Genomic DNA, 20,745 nt, shown 5'->3' with positions numbered 1-20,745 from the left:
CGAGGGCTTGGGAACCCTGAGGCAGTGCGTGAGCTGCGCAAAATTGTGCAACATGAAGTTTCCGCCCTACTCTTTGTTATGGAAAGCAAAATTAGGGCTAAGAGGGTGGAAGTGTTGCAAGGACAGTTGGGATTTGCATGATTTTTGCGGTTGATAGTGATGGATTGAGTGGTGGCATCGGTCTATTCTGGTCAAGAGAGGTGAAAGTTGAACTAAAAAATTATAGTACCGGCCATATTGTTGTAATGGTGTGGAAAGTGGAAGATAGTTCTCCTGAGTGGAGATTTACGGGGTTCTATGGTGCTCCAAGGGCAGAAAATAGACATCATAGTTGGAGATTCATGAGGACTATTCATGCAATCGAACACGCTGCTTGGCTTTGTGTGGTAGATTTCAACAAGACATTATACGGGTCTGAACACTCCAGCCGTTGTGCATGGCTGGAATGGCAGATGTGGGCTTTCAGAGAGGTTGTGGAAGAATGCTCTTTCCAGGACTTAAGCTGGTCGGGAGTCCCCTTCACGTGAGACAATCGTCAACAAAGTGACAGTAATGTAAAAGCAAGCCTGGATAGGGCTCTGGCGAACCCAGATAATTTTTCAGAGATTCGAACACATGCGTGCACGACATCTTAGTGCAATCGAGTCGGACCAGTTGCATGTACAAAAATGCGGCTGGAGGACGATCACTTGGTATCTCTTCCACCAAACTCACATGTGGATATGGGTCGGCGGTGTATTCACAACAGGCTTGTATAGGCTAAATAGACGATCATAAAGTGACCGCATAATCGGCATAGGCTGGCGTAGTGGTCAAGATGCGTCTAATAGCCTTGACAAACTTGTCATTGATTTGTCGATTTAAGTACACAGAGAGAAAGACCCATACTCTCATGCCATGTGAATGTAGTCACTGAACCTCGCTAAGAAATATGGTCTCCCCGTGTGCTTTCCATAATGATCTAATCATGCAATATCTAATAATAATACATGATTGTTAGTGAATACACATATACTTTAACCACTAGAACAACTCGATCAATTGTTCAATAGGGACCAAGGGTGTAAGGGAAATATAGAATTAATAGTACCAGGTTGAGCTTTCGCGAGCATTTTTCTTACTGTAAGTAGGGTGGGCCTGAGACCAGGCTGAAGTGCTGAACATTATTGACAAACGGTTACAAGGTGCAAAAAAATATAAGTGATAAGATGAGAGAAAAAGAGGTGAAAAAGAGTTCAGGTTTAATCAAAGGTATCACACCAGGCTGCTACCAAGGTAGCCTTAATTATAGCAGACGAGCAACGAAAGCACCATTAGTCGTTTGAGAACAACATCAATTTTTTCCACATGTTCTTCGTGCGTCCTCGGCGCAGCATTGAGAACAACATCGAGTTTCTCGTTCTTGGAGTTGAAGACGAGGGAGTTCATTGTTTTCCAGATGTTACAGCATAATATTTAACTCACCAGTATTAGAAACTCATATATACTTCTGTGTGAAAAAGAAAGGATAATTCAGTCTTCCTTTTTTTGGCGAACAAGGATGGATAATTCAGTCTTCAACAAAAGTATGGCACGTTGATTGGAACTAGCCCTTTTTTTTACACAAGTACACTGCTGACGAACACTACAATAAACGTGGTTGCATCCATACTCTTCTTTTGAGAACATCCATATTTATTTTTTCAATTTTACTGTTCACAAGGATCCAGAAAACGAAACGCCACGTCTGATCTACCCCATTGGCAAAGTTAAAACGACAGTCGAAAGGATCAGCAATTGGTAAGTCACTTGTATCCACATAGGTCGTCCCCAAGTGAGAATAACCAGTGCTGAATTTCAGCTGAACGTCTTGAGAAGCTCTATTTTCGACTTCTAGCAGCGTGACTTGATAGCTCATCCATTTCCTATCGTTGCCAATCACATTAGACACTCCAAATTTGATTTCTTTTACCACTTTCGCATTCAAAAGAAAGAACTTGGCAAAGCCAATATCTTCCTCGTTGCCTACATAATTATTCAACACCAGTACTTTTGAGATGGCTCTCAAGGCATTTGATTGGATTCAGGGGTTCATATTGATGCATGTTGATCATCTCTGCCTGTAAGGATTCGTCCCACTGCGAAAGGGCACAACAGATATATGTTAAAGTAGCTGCTAACTAGTTAACTAGAATACATGAGAATTAAGTATTCGTTTATCATTTAAAGCGAACAAAATTATCACTTACAATGACATAGAGCTTTTCCAAGCAGGGGAAGCACCGTAGGACATTGAGAACCGCATATAAATCAGGGCCAGCAAACTTGAGAGCCAAATTATTCACGGTGCATATCGAATGGCTCAAGCTTGGTGTGATCGTTCCCTAAAAAAATTGACATTAGAATCAATTATGCAGGATTTTCTTAATGCAAGAGACAATAAGGGTGGTGCTGCTACCTGCAAGTTTAGGTTTGCAATCTCGATTTTGGAAAGTAGGGGTGACAAAGGCCCCAATATCTTCAGTTTAGGCGCATTATGTACTCGAATGGTCTCACCATCTAAGCGTGGAAAAAGTAGCCTTTCAAGGTGAGGGACGTCCTCAATAAACAATTCTTGTCTTCCCAAGGGAGTAGCGATGAACCAGATGATCCTCAGAGTTGGCGAGCTAACACGAAGGCAGTCGATGTCACGAATATCCTGCAGAAATAGGGTTTCCAAAACATGGCAGGCAGAGAGCAGCACATGCAGGGCTTCCTCCGAGACGCTAATACTCCATAGAGTGAGATGCCGGAGGAGGGGAAAATCCAGACAAGGTGCAATCTCACTTGGGAACCTGCACACGCCGAATGTGGCCACAACTAGAGTCGGTGCCAAGCGGAGCACGGACGATGGCAGCGGGTACCGGTTCCTGGACACGTCTGCGTTACCCAACAGCCGGAAGCTGATATCAAGCTCCTCGAGGTTGTCGAGGCACCGGGAGCGAAACCAGCGCTCGATCCAAGCATCATCCATGATATACCCTTTTTTTGATTTGTGGAGGCAGATGTTTTCGAACGTGAAGCGGCGGGCCGGCCCAAGGTGGTCACAGAGGATGCCGGAGACGACGGATATGCACTTATATTTGTTGGAGCACATGTCCGTGGCGTCGAGATCGAGAGGCGCTGAGCGCCACAGCGGACGCCATCCCCGGGCGACGGCCTGCGTGCGAACGCCGTCCTTGATGGGGAGGAGGGAGATGATGGCCTCAAAGATGTCATCGGGAAGGCTGCTGATGAGATCGCCGTGGCTGGGCCTAGGGAGATCGCGTGCCCTTTTCGGTGCCCTGCGTCCGGCGGTCCCATCAGACCTACGCCTCTTGGCTGCCCTCATGTTCTTGGCCGTGGGAACTGCCTCGGCTTCGTTCTTATTGGTCGCAGGCACCGCCGCCGAAGTAGCAGAATTCTTCTTCATGTCCGGCGGCTGGACAGACGGAGAATACGGGAGGGGTGTCAAATTTGTGATTTTATAAAGCTATATATTTCACTTCCAACGCTACCATGGCTAACTTGAGATGTACGCCTCCGAACCGTAATCTGTGGCCGAATCCTAGTAGTATCCGATCATAGAACGGATCATGGATTTACGGATTCACTATTTTGTTCTATACAGTGTATTTAGTACCAGGATCAGCCAAGCTTTTTTGAGGGTTACGATAAGCCTAGCTAGGATCATGGATTCATGGTACACATGTGCTACACGTGACGTATAAAAGTCCTATGTCTACAAGATATGATTTCCTATCGGAAATCCAACTCGGTGCCCAGGCTCATCTGCTCCCGGCGGCCAGAAAACAAATCAAAACAAATAATAAAAAATTTAAAAAATCCTAGAAACTTTTGCGTGGTAGATAATTTGATACGTGAGGTCCGCTTCAAATTTCAACTCATTTGAACATATGAGCAGCTCTAGGCAAAAAAGACAAATCGGGTCAGAACAGTGCGTGAACAGTAAACTTTTTTACAGACCCCGATTTTGTCTTTTTTACCGAGAGCTGCTCAATTGTCCAAATGAGTTGAAATTTGGAGAGGACCTTATGCATAAAATTATCTAGCACGCAAAAAATTTAAATTTTTTGAATTTTTCTAGTATTTGTTTTGATTTTTTTCGTCAGCGCGGGTGCAGCTGAGCCTGAATGAAGGAATGCCGTGTCCCAGGATCCTACTCACTACGGAAATATCCAATTTTGCCAAGCGTCAAAGACATTCGAGAAAGCACACTCGTAAGACACCGACTTGGCTAGATGCCTCCTGGCAAAATTAATTTGCCGAGGTTCTTTTCCACAGGCACTCAGCAAACATATATGAAAAGCTTTGTCGAGTGCCGTGTAGAGTGAACTCGGTAAACACAACACGTTAATGGCGGTGGCAAGCTGAGCAACATCTGCTGAGTTCCTTGGCGCTAGAACAGGGCAACACCACGATGAATAAGGACATGCCATGTGGAAAAACATTTGTAGCGCGCCCTCGAAGCAAGCACTTGGGAAACACGACATGTTAATGGATGTGGCAAGCGGAGCAACATTTGCTGAGTTCCTCGGCGCTGGAATAGTAATCGCCCGCGCAAAAATGCTAACATAAGCAATAGATGATAAATTATGTCTACCATATAGCAATTTTATTTTCTCATATTTGCAAGAAAAAGTGATGTGCTTTCTCCAGAAAAAAAAAATGACGAAACAGCCGAACATTTTTGACAAAAACAAACGAAGTGATTACAAATCTGGATCTCATGAGAAGTCATAGAAAGTACTAGTACTACTTTTGTTGATCCATCGACCACTCAAAGTAATCGCCCGCACAAAAATGCTAACATAAGCAATAGATTTCATCACTACCTCTTCTCATCCGTCTCTAATTAGTTTTGGAACTTCTAGTAGGCATAGCGGCCGCAAGGCCAGCAATACAGACGAACAGACCATCGTAGACCGGCGGCACCGCACCATTCGCGTCACACGTCGTCTTCATCGGCACGACTCGATGACAGTGCCCGGACCGGGCGCAGGAAACACCTTGTAGTCCTCGCCGTACTCATTGTAGACGTACTGATTGGGCCTCGCCGCCACGACACTCGCCGGCGGAGGGGGTGGGTAATCCATGCCGTGGTCGTACTCGTCGTCGTACCCGTACGCCACTGCGCCACCGTAGCAGCGCACCACCTGCGGACGAGCAGCAGCATTGCCTGCCTTCGTTGCTGCCATGCTACTGACCGGCACCGATGGCAGCTAGCACAAGTGGATTGAGATCGATTCGGCTCTGCCTTGAGTAGCTGGCTACTGGTAGTACTAATCGACAAATAATGTGGACGGAGTACCAACACTACAGACATTCTTAATCTCACAAAATCCACGATTAGCTTCACGTGCGAGCAAGCTTCGTTAAAATATATTGCTCACCTTCATCCATCAGTTTGAACTTTTGCATAAGTTGGTTGAGGCATGAATTCAATATGGTCATCAGAGTCCTTCCTATCGTTCATCTAGCTTTCCCGTAGAGATCAGTCTACTTGTTCGAAGAGAGAACAGAAAAACCATCGAGAGAAAGAACCTTCAAGAGAGAACCCATGGCAGGCACCGCCTCCAGCAGCCCAATGTCTCTCGGTTCACCTCCATCAAAGGAGCTCACGAGGATGAATTTTCTACTCTGGAAGGCAATCGTGCTACCCCAAATCAAGGGAGCACAGATGGAACACTTCCTTGACGTTGCAAATACGGCGCCCACTGACGGTGTCCTGGGCTAGGGGGTACTCACCACGTCGTCTCCCGACCAGCTGGATCGGGCCGAGGACCCCATGGCGGTTCATTATTGGGCCAATTCGGACAGCCCATGCCGCATACAAGAAGGTTTTCACAAGACTTGGCGCACAAGACAAGGACTCCTCAAAACCCTAGGCCTACGGTGCTTATATAAACCGAGGCCAGGCTAGTCAATAGGCAATCTCATATTCATTACTACAATCTCGTGGTAGATACATGTACTCTATACCACACTCATATGAATACAATCAAAGGCAATATGTAGGATATTATCTCTTCGGGAGAGCCCGAAGCTGGGTAAAATTCCGTGTCTATGTTACCATCGCTCCAAGACACCTAGCTTAGGACCCCTACTACGAGATACGCCGGATATAAAACCGACATTGGTACTTTCATTGAGAGTCTGTTGGGTGATCGCCGCGGATCGATGAGATGATCAGGTGATATTTTACTAATCAAGTATATTTTGTACAAGTTAATTTTTGTGAGAATTATTGCTGGTTTCAAGCTTCGTCCGCAGATTAGGTCAAGATCGAGGTCTAAAAAAAATCTGCGACCAATGACGCGTTCCCTCACGGGGTCTAGCGCTCTATCCCGGTCCCTTGATGAGCCGACGGTGGCGTAATTGATTGTCAAACTGGTCCCTGACGATGCACGCGGTGTTTAACCGCGGAGCGGAGGACAAATCCACCACGGGCAGCGATCGTCTAGGGAGATCCCTTCCCTTATTCTCTTTCCTTTTCCTTATTTAATTCAGCACCTGGGTGGCCGTCGGTTGTTCACTTGTGGTTTTTTACTTTTGCTAAAGTTTGCTTAGTACTCCCTTCGTTTCTTTTTATTCCGCATATAAGATTTGATCAAAGTCAAACTACACAAAGTTTGACTAAATTTATATAAAAAAATATAAACATCTATAATATTAAAACTGTATAGTATGAAAATACATTTCGTGGTGCATCTAATAATGTTGATTTCATATTGTCAATGTTTATATTTTTTTAATATAAAGTTACTCAAACTTTACAAAGCTTGACTTTGACCAAACCTTATATGCAGAGTAAAAAGAAACAGAGGGAGTACCGACGCAATTATGTACAGTTTTGCATCTGGTCTCCACTTATTGATGACTACCAGACCAACCACTACTACTTGGATCAGGCACTAGTACTGGTCTAGCTAATTACGTGGCACTACTACTTCACGTGGAGTACATGGCCTAGTTTTTTCCCCTCAAATTGATATGTGCACTGAGAGGCGATCAAAGGGAAGCATGATTACCTTTTCTTTTACTATGTTATGTGGATTATTGCACCTAGATTATTTTGTGTTGGTTTGTGCTGCGTTATTTTTTGCAGAGATATTTTGCCAACGCTTGTATTGCAAGACGATGTACGCGTCAGAACCTTCATCAAACCGACCTCCGTGTTCAGATCGGCAGTTCCGTATATGGGCCGGCCCAACGCAGTCTTGATGCTATCCGGCCAGGATGTCCCTCGTCCATAATCATCTCGTCTGCTATCAGTTTCGACGTCATCGGATAAGTCGACAGGTGCAATTGTTTTAGTTATTCGCGTTATGCATATTAATAATATTTCAAACAATATTTTTTGCTCGTCAGCGATTTTTGGTACTGCAGATTTTTGCAGTCTAGTCTACATTGAGGCCATGGCTTTAGGGTGATCCGATATGTCGTCACTATCCCGTGTGCATCGTGTCCGTAGCTCAGGCGGCCCTGCGAATTCGAATTTGTCACCTCGTCGTGCCAACGCCCTGTGTCGACATCGGCCTCGCGCCAGGACTAGTATTTCCCGTGTTGGCTGGATGATCAGTGCTGCCCCATGCCTGAGACACCAGGGAGACTCCTTTTTCTCCTCTTCTCTTTTCTTTAAATCCAGCGTCTGTGCTGCCGCGGGTGGACTACCACTTCTCATTAAACGTGCGCCAGTTGTGCGCGTACATATTGGTACTACTAATTTGCAACACTGTTTTAAAGGTTTGATTGACGAACAACGTGGCCAGTTCTGCATGTACAAATTGGTATGGAGGAAAACTGCGTTCACGACGTCTGGCACCAGCGCGTGGTCGTCGGGCCACACCGACGTGGACCCGTTCATGTCGACATCTCCCTTGCGCTACCTTATTGAACATCAGGTTGTATTTTTCCTAATTACCTGTATTGTATATATTTTCATACCGAATATATTTTTGCCGGTTTGCATGATTCTCCTGTGTAGATTTTTCTGCGACTGGTTACAATCCGGCGCGTCGTCACTAGATTGATGCAATGACCTGGTCGGTTTTAATCCGGACAGCTTTTTTCCCAGTTGGCTTCATCTGAAGTCTGATGACCATTGTATCTATGACTCGGTCTACCATGCAAATTCAAAGTACCTCATATGGTCATCGTGTCGTATTGTCATCGTCACCATCGTCTAGTGGATTTCTGACCTACACAGACGTCTCCACACCGCCACTCCACCGAGCCAATCTCGGCGCCCAGGCTATATTTCTTTAACTATATACCTCCTTAAATTAATTAAGTAGAGGAGATTTTTTATCATCATCATCATTATTATTATTATTTGTTATTGGCTTTTTCTTGCACTATTTGATGTGTGCAGATAATCAACTTCGATTGGGCCACGCCGCCTCTTCGGCGAGACGTTGTCGTCCCATCTGTGTCGACCGAATTGCGTTGTCATCTCGGCGTACAGAGTCATCCTCTGGCCTCCACCAACCAAATTCCACCGTCACCATGGTGTGATACCCTGTGTCATCATTATCGCGCCGTCGCTTCATCAAACTGACATCCACCATGCCAACCTGTTTCGACACATCGACTGACGTGGGGGGTTTCATTGTCACGCTGCCGAACTACTCTGTCTCCTCGGCTGGACCGAGGGCTTCGCCTCGGCACTTCGGCACTTTCGTGCTATCACTTCATCGAGCCGAGCTATTCGCTCGGGTACATCAAGACCGGCTTGGGGGCTGGGACCTCGCCCCGCCGTAAGCTCGAATCGCATCATCAACACCGAGCACATTAACCAGCTAAGTCGCTTTCATGCTAAAAAACTTTCAGTTTTAAATTTTGTTCGGTTCGACCAAGCATTATACTTTTTGGCAAAAATTTATTTGTGAAAAAGTTCCTTGTCAAAACTTTGTTTGTGACACACAAATTCAAATACCCCGTTTATTTGGGGGCTTCCTTTATGAAGCCTTTCCTTTTGCATATGATTATACTTGTATGGCTTCGTTCCTTGTTCGTGTATTACGCCACAATATGCACCATGTTGACTCAAGTGTTCCGCAAGCTGGGTTGCCTTGCTCCTGTGTTTACCCCTACATTCCCAATTGTTCGGCTAGGGAGTGAAGGGAGCACCTCTGTGATTGTCATGATCGGGTCATCCGAGCTCGGACCTCAGACTGGGTGAAGCCGAAAGCTAGCGCTCTTATTATTTTTAATCATGGTCGGCACACAACGGAACTCATGAGTACAAAAAATCTATTGCACAAGTCTCATAGTAACAATGAGCAACCGAAGAAAGGTATCGGTGGGGGTACTATTTTCTTCGAAGATGCTTCTTACACTTTGTCAGTAATATACCATAAGTTCCCTGAGCGTGCTTTGTCTGTTACAGCCTTATGGCCTGATTCCCTGGTTATCGGAAACACCGTCGATATTCTCGACAGGTGGAGTACATAACACTTTACGGCCCTTGACCGAAGAGGGAGAAGCCGACGGTCGGTTAAGACGCGTTTAAAGTTCGGGTGAACATAGATATGATATAAATACTTCGGTACATACAACCATTATATATAACATTCTTTTGTCCAAGTCACTCGGGGCTCTTAAATTAGTATGAGCCGTTTTATAATAAGTGTTTTCTTCTTGGTCATTGCAAAATCTTTTTCTATCACTCCTTTTTTTCGACGCGAGTGTGTGGTCAATAGATGGGGAGCCCAGTTTCTCTCTCAAAGCCGCTCGAGTTTTGTTCGCTAAACTGGCCTAACGAGCAGTAATCCGCCTTCGGGATAAGAGCCTACAGCCATGGGCTGACCCGTTTGAGGTCTTGAGATCGGATGTGTTAATGCACGACAGAAACACAAATTTTTTAGGACCAATTTCGGTAGGCATCGAACACTTGATCTAGTTCGGACGTCAAGTTTTTACTGAAGACTTTTGGTTTTCCAAAGCCTATGGCACTTTTTAAACTATTTGTTTGTTTCCAGCATAAGTCTTGCAGTGCAACGCCGGACAACTTTAGAGATTCGGTAACAACATTCTTGGATATTGCTATATATGCATCGGTTTCAAATTGTGTCTTCGGTCAATAGTTGGGTTGCCCGGCTCCTGTGCTTGCCTCCTACGTTCCGCTTTGTTCGGCTAAGTGTGCAAAGGGAGAACCACGGCGATTGTGCTCCCGGCTCGCATGGTTAAGCACCTCAGTGGAGAAAGCCAAAAACTGACTGTCACAATAAGCGCAAACTGGTAAGCGATCCGATGACTGTGTTAAATGACGGACCATTCATAACATTGGCCGAAGTGTTTACGGCTTGACCTCGGCTGTCGCCGAATACTAACCGGGGGCTAGTAACTGGCCTCCCAACTTTAAACTCCTATGACTAAGTGAAAGTTATAAAGCCCGCATATCTGATTGCCTCGTTTCCGCTAACACAACTGACTTCGGGCACTGAGACGTCGGCTAAGGGTTGTTTGTTATTGCGGAAACACCCTGCGTAGCATCTACAAGGGGGTGGAAGCCGACGATGGGCCACTTTCAACTGATAAACGGTCGCAATGGAGTCAAAATAAACATATTATCAGCATTTGTATTTAATATACAAGGGCCGTCTTCCGTAATCATCATTATAAAGCCATAAATATACATCAATTTGACTTAAGATTTTGGTCAAGCTGGGTTGCCTGGCTCCTGTGCTCACCCCTACGTTCCCGATTGTTCGGCTAGGAAGTAAAGGGAGCACCTCTGTGATTGTTACTACCGGGTCATCCGAGTTAGTACCTCAGACTGGGTGAAGCCGAAAGCTAGTGATCTTACAGGATATAATTGGTCGGCAACGACGGAAGTGAAAATTTAGGTTCGCTAAAGACCACATAGTTCGGGAACTTTCCCCAAACTAAATCCGCAATATTTTGCTACCACATTGATCGGAGCTGAGGTTTCATGATCATGCTTAGCATGACAACTCAAAGAAAGGAACCGATAGCGGGACTATTTTCTTTGGAAGATGTTTCTTATGTTAATATCTTTGTTTATAAAACCGTATGGCTGGATTGCCTTGTTTGCCGTAAAACTTTGCCCTCATAAAGGCTTTATAAAGTAGGACAAACACTCCTCGGCTACTGGCCGAGGAGGTTGAAGCCGATGGTCGGTCAACAAAGTTTTGTACAATGCGGATCCGAGCATTAATGATGTAGAGTACTTGGATACATAGAATCATTACACATACTTTGTGATTTTACTCTGGATATCAATCCTTAATTCGGCCACACGTGCCCACATTAAGGCTCGGGGGCTACTGGGCTTCCCGCTCATTATTTATAAATATTAAAGGGGCACATCGATCCCCTGATCTGGTGTTGCCACCTGACCAGTGGCTCGGGGGCTACTGCATTGACAATCCAATGCAGAAAATTTAAAGTGCAATATAGTTTTCGAGGACATTATGATCCTCACACTAGTAGAAAACTGGGCTTTGGTCACAGAGCAATATTCACATTAGTCCCGGTTCAGTCACGAACTGGGACTAATGTGAGCATTGGTCCCGGTTCGTGCGGCCAGGGGCTGCCGGGCCTCGTGGGGGCATTGGTCCCGGTTCGTCCGGACCCTTTGGTCCCGGACAAACCGGGACCAATGAGCCACGCTCCTGGCCCACCACCCTTTAGTCCCGGTTCATACCACAAACCGGGACTAAAGGGCTGCTTCTAGTTGCGGCCAGAGTTTAGTCCCACCTCGCCAACCGAAGGGCGCTCACCCCAGTTTATAAGCCCGTCCCTCTATGCCTTGTTGAGCTTCTCTTAAAGTGAAAATAGATGCCGTTATACAGGGAATTTCACCTAAATTCACAGTAAATTTACTGTGAATTTAGGTTTAATTTTCTCTATAAGCGCATCTATGTTCATTTTTTTATATTTATAAAATAAATAAACCTTAGTAAAATAAATAAAAATAAAATAATTAAAGTAAAATACATAAGTAATTAGAAATAAAATAAATAAGTTTTTTGTTGTAAGTAGAAACAAAACAAAACAAATAAAGCAAAAGAGAAAAAAACACGAGCCATCAACTCCATAACCACCATATCTAGGATAGAGAAGGGCGATCCCTTGGAGTGGGATTCACATACAGTTGCCCGTAACATCTACCATTCGAGCCTAGCAGGTGGAACTCGGATCTGTCAACAGTGTCAAAGCGGCAAATAGCAGGCGGAGGAGAAGCCACCGATGTCATTTGTAGATCCCTTCTAGGTCTTGCGGATCGTGCTATTACAACAATTTGGTTGGTTGATCCCAAAAAAAAAGGAATTTGGTTGGTTTTCTTGAAGCCCTAGCTTGTTGTGCCGTCCTATTCTTTCAATGCAATTTAGCAAATGCTACTACAGTACAGTAAAGGGCACAAAGAAAAAGCACGCAGTGAAGGAAAATACCTCCATATCAAAGCTGCTACTTATCTTGTTGGTTATCAGGATGTGGATATGTAGAATTTTTTCTAGCCACGGCAACAGACATGCATTCATCGAGGGGGTTCACTACAGAACAAAATAAATGCTGACGTTAGTTGTTGAGGGTACGTTTGACATCCCTGAGAGACTAGATAAGGAAAAGATGAATCGTCAAACCTGGATGAACAAAGACACTACCAAGTGGATGAATCTGATGGCCTGTCCTCCCTTGAAGATCATGCGTCCTCCCTTGAAGGCGCCACCAGGGCCATGGACGCCTCATACACCGCCGCCGCCGTGTTGTAGTGATGAGGTATCGTGCAGGATCTGACATAGGATCACCTTTAGGAAAGATGAATAGGTCTTCAGGGGCACGACGGCAGCGGCGGCGCCATGGCCGGGACTGGTGACGACGGCGGCGGCGAGCGAGCGGGAGGGTGGCGGCGGCTGTGTGCGAGTGGGAGGCCGGAGGATCACCACTCATTGTGCTCGACATATCACTACAAGAAACCTGTTAATCCATGACGGATTTCTAATGACATTTTTGGAAACTCTCATCGATGACCTGGTAAAACCCCACAAGCCCGGTGAAAGCCCGCTAAAGCCCATCTAACCGTTCCCGTATAAAAACTTAACCCTAAATTCCCTCCTCGGCCCCTGCATCGTGTCCCACAGCACGTCGCCACCCCTCGTCCCTCCCACAGCTCGTAAACCTTAATAAAATAAAATAAAATAAACTATAGTAACTACAATAAATAAACCTTAATAAATTAAGTAAAAATAGCAGCAGTAAAATAAATAAAATAGCAGCAGTAAAATAAATAAAAATAAAATAATTAAAGTAAAATATATAAGTAATTAGAAATAAAATAAATAAGTTTTTTGTTGTAAGTAGAAACAAAACAAAACAAATAAAGCAAAAGAGAAAAAAACAGAGGAAAAAATTATGCCACCTACTGGGCCACCACGGCCTGAATACGACTAGAAACCCATCCATGGGCCAGGATTCAGGCCCGCAGAAGGCCCAGTAGGCCCACAGGCAAATAGTGACAGAATAGGCCCGTAAGCCTGCATTTGAGAGGAGCTCGAAGTGGTCAGCGCAGCTGCGCTTATAAACCACTGTCGAAGCCTCTCGGCTAGCGAGGTGGGACTAAACATCCCACCGCACCGCGCCAGTTCCAGCACAAGGCCTTTGGTCCCGGTTGGTGCCACCAACCGGGACTAAAGGGGTAATTGGTCCCGGTTGGTGGCACCAACCGGGACCAAAGGCCTTTAGTCCCGGTTGGTGCCACCAACCGGGACCAAAGGCCTTTAGTCCCGGTTGGTGCCACCAACCGGGACCAATGAGTTCCCTATATATACCCCATCGCCACAGCAGAGCACTCCAGAGTGCTCTGTTTTTTCTGGCCGGCGAGGGGAGGGCATTTGGGTGCTCTAGCTCACCTCCTATGCACACGAGGTGTTCGATGAAATGTCTGAGCCACACTAGTTAATCTTTGTCCTCTCGAAACTCGACCTCCGAGCTCCATTTTCCCCGAGATTTGTCTAGGTTTAGCGGTCCGTCACGTCCCGTCCCCGTCTTCACCACCGTCGATCGCCCGCGCCGATCTCGTCGCCGGCACCACCGTGGTGACCCTCTTGTTCTTATCTTCTTTCTGAAAGGAAAAAATTCTTACTTTAGATAGTTACTTGTCTAATTTTTTTAATTTTATTATTCCTTCTTATTACATAGTGCGATGGTTTTCGTATCCGCCCCCGTCGGCCCTCGTCCTTTCTATGATTCGGATGTGGTATATATTATCTTTTTATAACTATTTGGTTCATTTATTGTTTATGACAAATATACCGACCAACGTGACATAGATTTTATTTATCTAGGAGGTGGTTGAAACGGAAATTCTAACCGACCCTATTGTCGAGAGGTTAAATTTAGTTGAAGAAGAAAACAATTACTTGAAGGAAAAAATAAAAAAAAATTGAGGAGGAGAAGATGATATTGGAGTTGCATGCTGCGGATGTCGTCGATGATCACAAGATCAAGATGGATGCAATGCGCTTGAAGATTAGAAAGATTAGAAAATATGCCATTCATACCGAGGCTTGGTATCATTATGCCGTTCGATCAATTGTTACCTTGGTTGCGATTATGATCGCATTTGTTTTCGCATTGAAATGTTTTACATAGTTTCAATGTATGGTTTAATTAATTAGATGCTCTGGAGAGCTATATATATGTTGTTAGATGAGAACTATGTATGTACTTTGGTTCTAATGTGATGATGAACTTCTATTAATTTGGTCACTTAATTATCTATTCATGATGTTCTGTAATGGTTTTTGACACACTTAATTATATATAATGCACGCAGATGAACCGGCAATGGATGTACGGTGACAGACACACCTCCGACTACATTAAGGGCGTGCATGATTTTCTCGAAGTGGCTGAGGCAAACAAGCAGAATGGTTTTATATGTTGTCCATGCCCTATATATGGGAATACGAAGTCTTACTCTAACCGGAACATCCTTCACACCCACCTGCTTTACAAGGGTTTCATGCCACACTATAATGTTTGGATGAGGCACGGAGAAATAGGGGTTATGATGGAAGACGGCGAAGAAGAAGAGGACGATGACAACTATGTGCCCCCTGAATACGGTGATGCTGCAACGGGGGAAGCTGCTGAAGATCAAGAGGAACCAGACGATGTGTCCAATGATGCTGCAAGGGGGGAAGCTGCTGAAGATCAAGAGGAACCAGTGCCCGATGATGATGATCTCCGCCGGGTCATAGTCGATGCAAGGACGCAATGCGAAAGTCAAAAGGAGAAGCTGAAGTTCGATCGCATGTTAGAGGATCAAAAAAAAGGGTTGTACCCCAATTGCGAAGATGGCAACACGAAGCTCGGTACCGTACTGGAATTGCTGCAGTGGAAGGCAGAGAATGCTGTGCCTGACAAAGGATTTGAGAAGCTATTGAAAATATTGAAGAAGAAGCTTCCAAAGGATAACGAATTGCCCGACAGTACATATGCAGCAGAGAAGGTTGTATGCCCTCTAGGATTGGAGGTGCAGAACATACATGCATGCCCTAATGACTGCATCCTCTACCGCGGTGCATACAAGGATCTGAACGCATGCCCCGTATGCGGTGCATTGCGGTATAAGATCAGACGAGATGACCCTGGTGATGTTGACGGCGAGCCCCCCAGGAAGAGGGTTCCTGCGAAGGTGATGTGGTATGCTCCTATAATACCACGGTTGAAACGTCTGTTCAGAAACGAAGAGCATGCCAAGTTGATGCGATGGCACAGTGAGGACCGTAAGAAAGACGGGAAGTTGAGAGCACCCGCTGACGGGTCGCAGTGGAGAAAAATCGAGAGAAAGTACTGGGCTGAGTTTGCAGCTGACCCAAGGAACGTATGGTTTGGTTTAAGCGCGAATGGCATTAATCCTTTCGGGGAGTAGAGCAACAATCACAGCACCTGGCCCGTGACTCTATGTATGTATAATCTTCCTCCTTGGATGTGCATGAAGCGGAAGTTCATTATGATGCCAGTTCTCATCCAAGGCCCTAAGCAACCCGGCAACGACATTGATGTGTACCTAAGGCCATTAGTTGAAGAACTTTTACAACTGTGGAATGGAAACGGTGTACGTATGTGGGATGAGCACAAACAGGAGGAATTTAACCTGCACGCGTTGCTGTTTGTAACCATCAACGATTGGCCCGCTCTCAGTAACCTTTCAGGAGACAAACAAGGGATACCACGCATGCACGCACCGTTTAGATGACACTGAAAGTATATACCTGGACAAAAGCAGGAAGAATGTGTACCTGGGCCACCGTCGATTTCTTCCGACCAACTATCAATGTCGAAAGAAAGGCAAGCATTTCAAAGGCGAGGCAGATCACCGGAAGAAGCCCACCATGCGTACCGGTGATCACGTACTTGCTATGGTCAATGATTTACACGTAATCTTTGGAAAGGGTCCCGGCGGACTAGCTGTTCCGAATGACGCTGAGGGACACGCACCCATGTGGAAGAAGAAATCTATATTTTGGGACCTACCCTACTGGAAAGAGCTAGAGGTCCGCTCTTCAATCGACGTGATGCACGTGACGAAGAACCTTTGCGTGAACCTGCTAGGCTTCTTGGGCGTGTATGGGAAGACAAAAGATACACCTAAGGCACGGGAGGACCTGCAACGTTTGCACGAAAAAGACGGCATGCCTCCGAAGCAGTATGAAGGTCCTGCCAGCTACGCTCTTACGAAAGAAGAGAAGAAATCTTCTTTGAATGCCTGCTCAGTATGAAGGTCCCGACTAACTTCTCGTCGAATATAAAGGGAATAATAAATATGCCAGAGAAAAAGTTTCAGAACCTAAAGTCTCATGACTGCCACGTGATTATGACGCAACTGCTTCCGGGTGCATTGAGGGGGCTTCTACCGGAAAACATCCGATTAGCCATTGTGAAGCTATATGCATTCCTCAATGCAATCTCTCAGAAGGTGATCGATCCAGAAATCATACCAAGGTTAAGGAGTGATGTGGCGCAATGTCTTGTCAGTTTCGAGCTGGTGTTCTCACCATCCTTCTTCAATATCATGACGCACGTCCTAGTTCATCTAGTCGACGAGATTGTCATTCTGGGGCCCGTATTTCTACACAATATGTTCCCCTTTGAGAGGTTCATGGGAGTCCTAAAGAAATATGTCCGTAACCGCGCTAGGCCAGAAGGAAGCATCTCCATGGGCCATCAAACAGAGGATGTCATTGGGTTTTGTGTTGACTTCATTCCTGGCCTTAAGAAGATAGGTCTCCCTAAATCGCGGTATGAGGGGAGACTGACTGGAAAAGGCACGCTTGGAGGGGGGACTCAATAATATGCAGGGACGGATATTCTTGGTCTGAAGCACACTACACAGTTCTACAGAACTCTACCTTGGTGACCCCGTATGTCGATGAACACAAGAACAGTCTGCGCTCCAAACACCCAGAGCAGTGTGACGGCTGGATTACATGTGAACACATCAGGACTTTCAGCAGTTGGTTGGAAACACGTCTCAGAGGTGACACCACTGTTTGTGATGAGTTGTACTCGTTGTCCAGGGGACCATCTTCGACTGTATTGACTTACAAAGGATACGAGATAAATGGGAATACATTTTACACGATCGCCCAAGATCAAAAGAGCACCAACCAAAACAGTGGTGTCCGCTTTGATGCAGCAACCGAGAGGGGAAAGGACACATATTATGGTTACATAATGGACATATGGGAACTTGACTACGGACATGATTTTAAGGTCCCTTTGTTTAAGTGCAAATGGGTCAATCTGTCAGGAGGCGGGGTAAAGGTAGACCCGCAGTACGGAATGACAACAGTGGATCTGAACAATCTTGGGTACACTGACGAACCATTCGTCCTAGCCAATGATATGGCACAGGTTATCTATGTGAAGGACATGTCTACCAGACCGAGGAAATGAAAAGATAAGGAAGCGAATACATCATACGATGAGCCAAGGCACCACATAGTTCTTTCAGGAAAAAGGGACATTGTGGGAGTGGAGGGCAAGACAGACATGTCTGAAGATTATGAAAAGTTTCATGAAATTCCTCCCTTCAAAGTCAAGGCTGACCCAAGCATCCTAATAAACGATGAAGATTATCCATGGTTACGGCGCAATAAGCAAATGACACAAGCGAAGAAAAAGTGAAGACTTTCTCCCGCAACTATTATGATGATACCATGCCAACTTTGTAATAGACGAGTATGATACCATTGTCCGTTTTGTACAAGAAGTGCATCTAATTTTTGCCGTAACCCTCTCAACTTTCTTGCACATGCTATGTGGATGAATTGATGATACCATGCCAACTTTCAACCTTCTCAGAGTTCATTTGAAATGCTTTTCAATTTTAGGGTCTCATAGCTCAAAATAATTAGTAAATGCATGAAAAATAACAGGCCAAAAATTAAAAATTATGCCACCTACTGGGCCACCACGGCCTGAATACGATTAGAACCCATCCATGGGCCAGGATTCAGGCCCGCAGAAGGCCCAGTAGGCCCACTGGCATGTACAAAGAGGTTAGGCCCGTAAGCCTGCTTTAGAGAGGAGCTCGACAGCTCAGGCGCACCGCACCTTATAAACAGGTGCGGCTCTCTCTCAGCTAGCGAGGTGGGACTAAACTCACCACCACGCCGCTGTGCAAGGCCATTGGTCCCGGTTGGTGGCATGAACCGGGACCAATTCCACCCTTTGGTTCCTGTTGGTGCCACGAACCGGTACTAATGAGGCTGTGGCCCCACGAGCACCTTTAGTACCGGTTCGTGACACGAACCGGTACTAGAGTTTCTTACTAAGCAGTTTTTTAGTCCCACCTCGCTAGCTGAGAGTCACTACGAGCGGTTTATAAGCCCTGAGTGCAGAGACGATGAAGAAGAGGCGCAATGCTCACGTTGCTTAGCTTCAAGCCTTGAGGAATAAGGTAGACTGCATGGAGCTATGTGCAGTGCAGTCTACACTATTCCGAAAGGCTTGAAGCAAATCAACGAGCATTGCGCCTCTTTTTTATTTTTAATAACTTATTACAACTCCGGACTTCTTGTGTTCCGACAAAATAAAATAAACTTTAATAAAATTTATGAAACTAAAATTAACAAAGTATTTTCTGTTCAAAACATTATAAGAAACCTCTATTATTATTGAAACTAAAATCATATAAAATTGATGCAACTAAAATTATCGAAGTATTTTCTGTTCAAAATCATTAAAAGCAAAAAGAATTTTCATAAAGAACTTTTTTTGATAGAAACTTTAATAGCAAAAAGAATTATCATAAAGTAAAATAAATAAGTAATTAGAAACAAAATAAAATAAAATAAATAAGTTTTTTGTTGTAAGTAGAAACAAAACAAAATAAATAAAGCAAAAAAGAAAACAAAAAAACTAAATACAGCAAAAAAAATTCATAAAGAACTTTTTTTGATAGAAACTTTAATAGCAAAAAGAATTATCATAAAGTAAAATAAATAATTAATTAGAAACAAAATAAAATAAAATAAATATTTTTTGTTGTAAGTAGAAACAAAACAAAATAAATAAAGCAAAAAAGAAAAAAAAAACTAAATACAGCAAAAAAATTGTTGGGGCGCTGCCCGCTTAGCCTTCCAACCCTCAGGTTTGCAAATACAGGCCCAGAAGGGCTAGGAGGCTAAACGGGCAGCGCGCCAAAGTTAGGCCCAGAAGCCTGCTATAGAGAGGAGTTCGAAACAGCAGCCGCGCCGCGGCATTTAAACTGGTGCGGGCGCCCCTCGGCTAGCGAGGTGGGACTAAACTTTTGGCCGCGATGCGGACAGCAAAAAAAATTGTTGGGGCGCTGCCCGCTGGGCCCTCCAACCCTCGGGTTTGCAAATACAGGCCTAGAAGGGCTAGAGGGCTCAACGGGCAGCGCGCCAAAGTTAGGCCCAGAAGCCTGCTATACAGAGGAGTTCGAGACAGCAGCCGCAGCGGGGCTTATAAACCACTCCGAGCCCCTCTCAACTAGCGAGGTGGGACTAAAGTTTTGGCCGCGACGCGGGCAGCAAGAGGCCTTTGGTCCCGGTTGGTGCCACCAACCGGGACCAATGCCCCCCCTTTAGTCCCGGTTGGAGCCACCAACCGGGACCAATGCCCCCCCTTTAGTCCCGGTTGGTGCCACCAACCGGGACCAAAGGCCGCCGCTTCCCGCCCTTTGTGCTGCTGAAAAGAGGCCTTTGGTCCCGGTTGGTGGCACCAACCGGGACTAAAGGGGGGCATTGGTCCCGGTTGGTGCCACGAACCGGGACCAATGCTCTGAGTATATAAGAAAACACTTGGCGTTTTTCAGATTCATCTCTGCAGTTGCCCCCCGACGACGCCGCCAGGCTGCCCGAGCTCGCCCCGTCGACGCCGTCGCCGCCCTCTGCCTCGTCGACGCAGCCGCCCCTGCCCCGACCACGCCGTCGTCACCCCAGCTGCCCGACCACGCCGCGGGCCCTCGCCGTGCCTCTGCCTCGCCCTGCCCTGATCGACCACGCCGCCGTCGCCCCTGCCCCGACCACGCCGCCGTCGCCGCCCTCTACCCCGACGCGCGCCTTGCCTTCTGCCCCTGCCCCGACCACGCCGCACCTCTCCTTTGGTCAGGCCGGCGCCGCCCCCTGCCTCCCTATTTTTTTCACATATATATGATGTTTTTTTCCAGATTATATGTATATGTGTGAGTATATGTATGTGTATATCTGATTATATATCCTCTTT

At 45.7% G+C, this 20,745-nt stretch overlaps 1 protein-coding gene across 1 annotated transcript; it reads right to left on the bottom strand.

Moving 5' to 3' along the window:
• Window positions 1-1,620: 1,620 nt before the first annotated feature.
• Window positions 1,621-3,445, bottom strand: LOC123164016 (putative F-box/FBD/LRR-repeat protein At5g22610). Its single transcript, XM_044581443.1, has 3 exons — window positions 2,438-3,445; window positions 2,229-2,363; window positions 1,621-2,117 (listed from the first exon to the last, which is right to left on the bottom strand). The coding sequence occupies exons 1-3, from the start codon at window positions 3,428-3,430 to the stop codon at window positions 2,013-2,015; spliced, it is 1,233 nt and encodes a 410-aa protein (XP_044437378.1). The 5' UTR covers window positions 3,431-3,445; the 3' UTR covers window positions 1,621-2,012.
• Between the last annotated feature and the right edge of the window lie 17,300 nt (window positions 3,446-20,745).

The sequence above is a fragment of the Triticum aestivum genome, chromosome 1D (assembly GCF_018294505.1).
Source record: "Triticum aestivum cultivar Chinese Spring chromosome 1D, IWGSC CS RefSeq v2.1, whole genome shotgun sequence".
Lineage (NCBI taxonomy): Eukaryota > Viridiplantae > Streptophyta > Magnoliopsida > Poales > Poaceae > Triticum > Triticum aestivum.
This window is presented reverse-complemented; position numbering and strand designations above follow the sequence as displayed.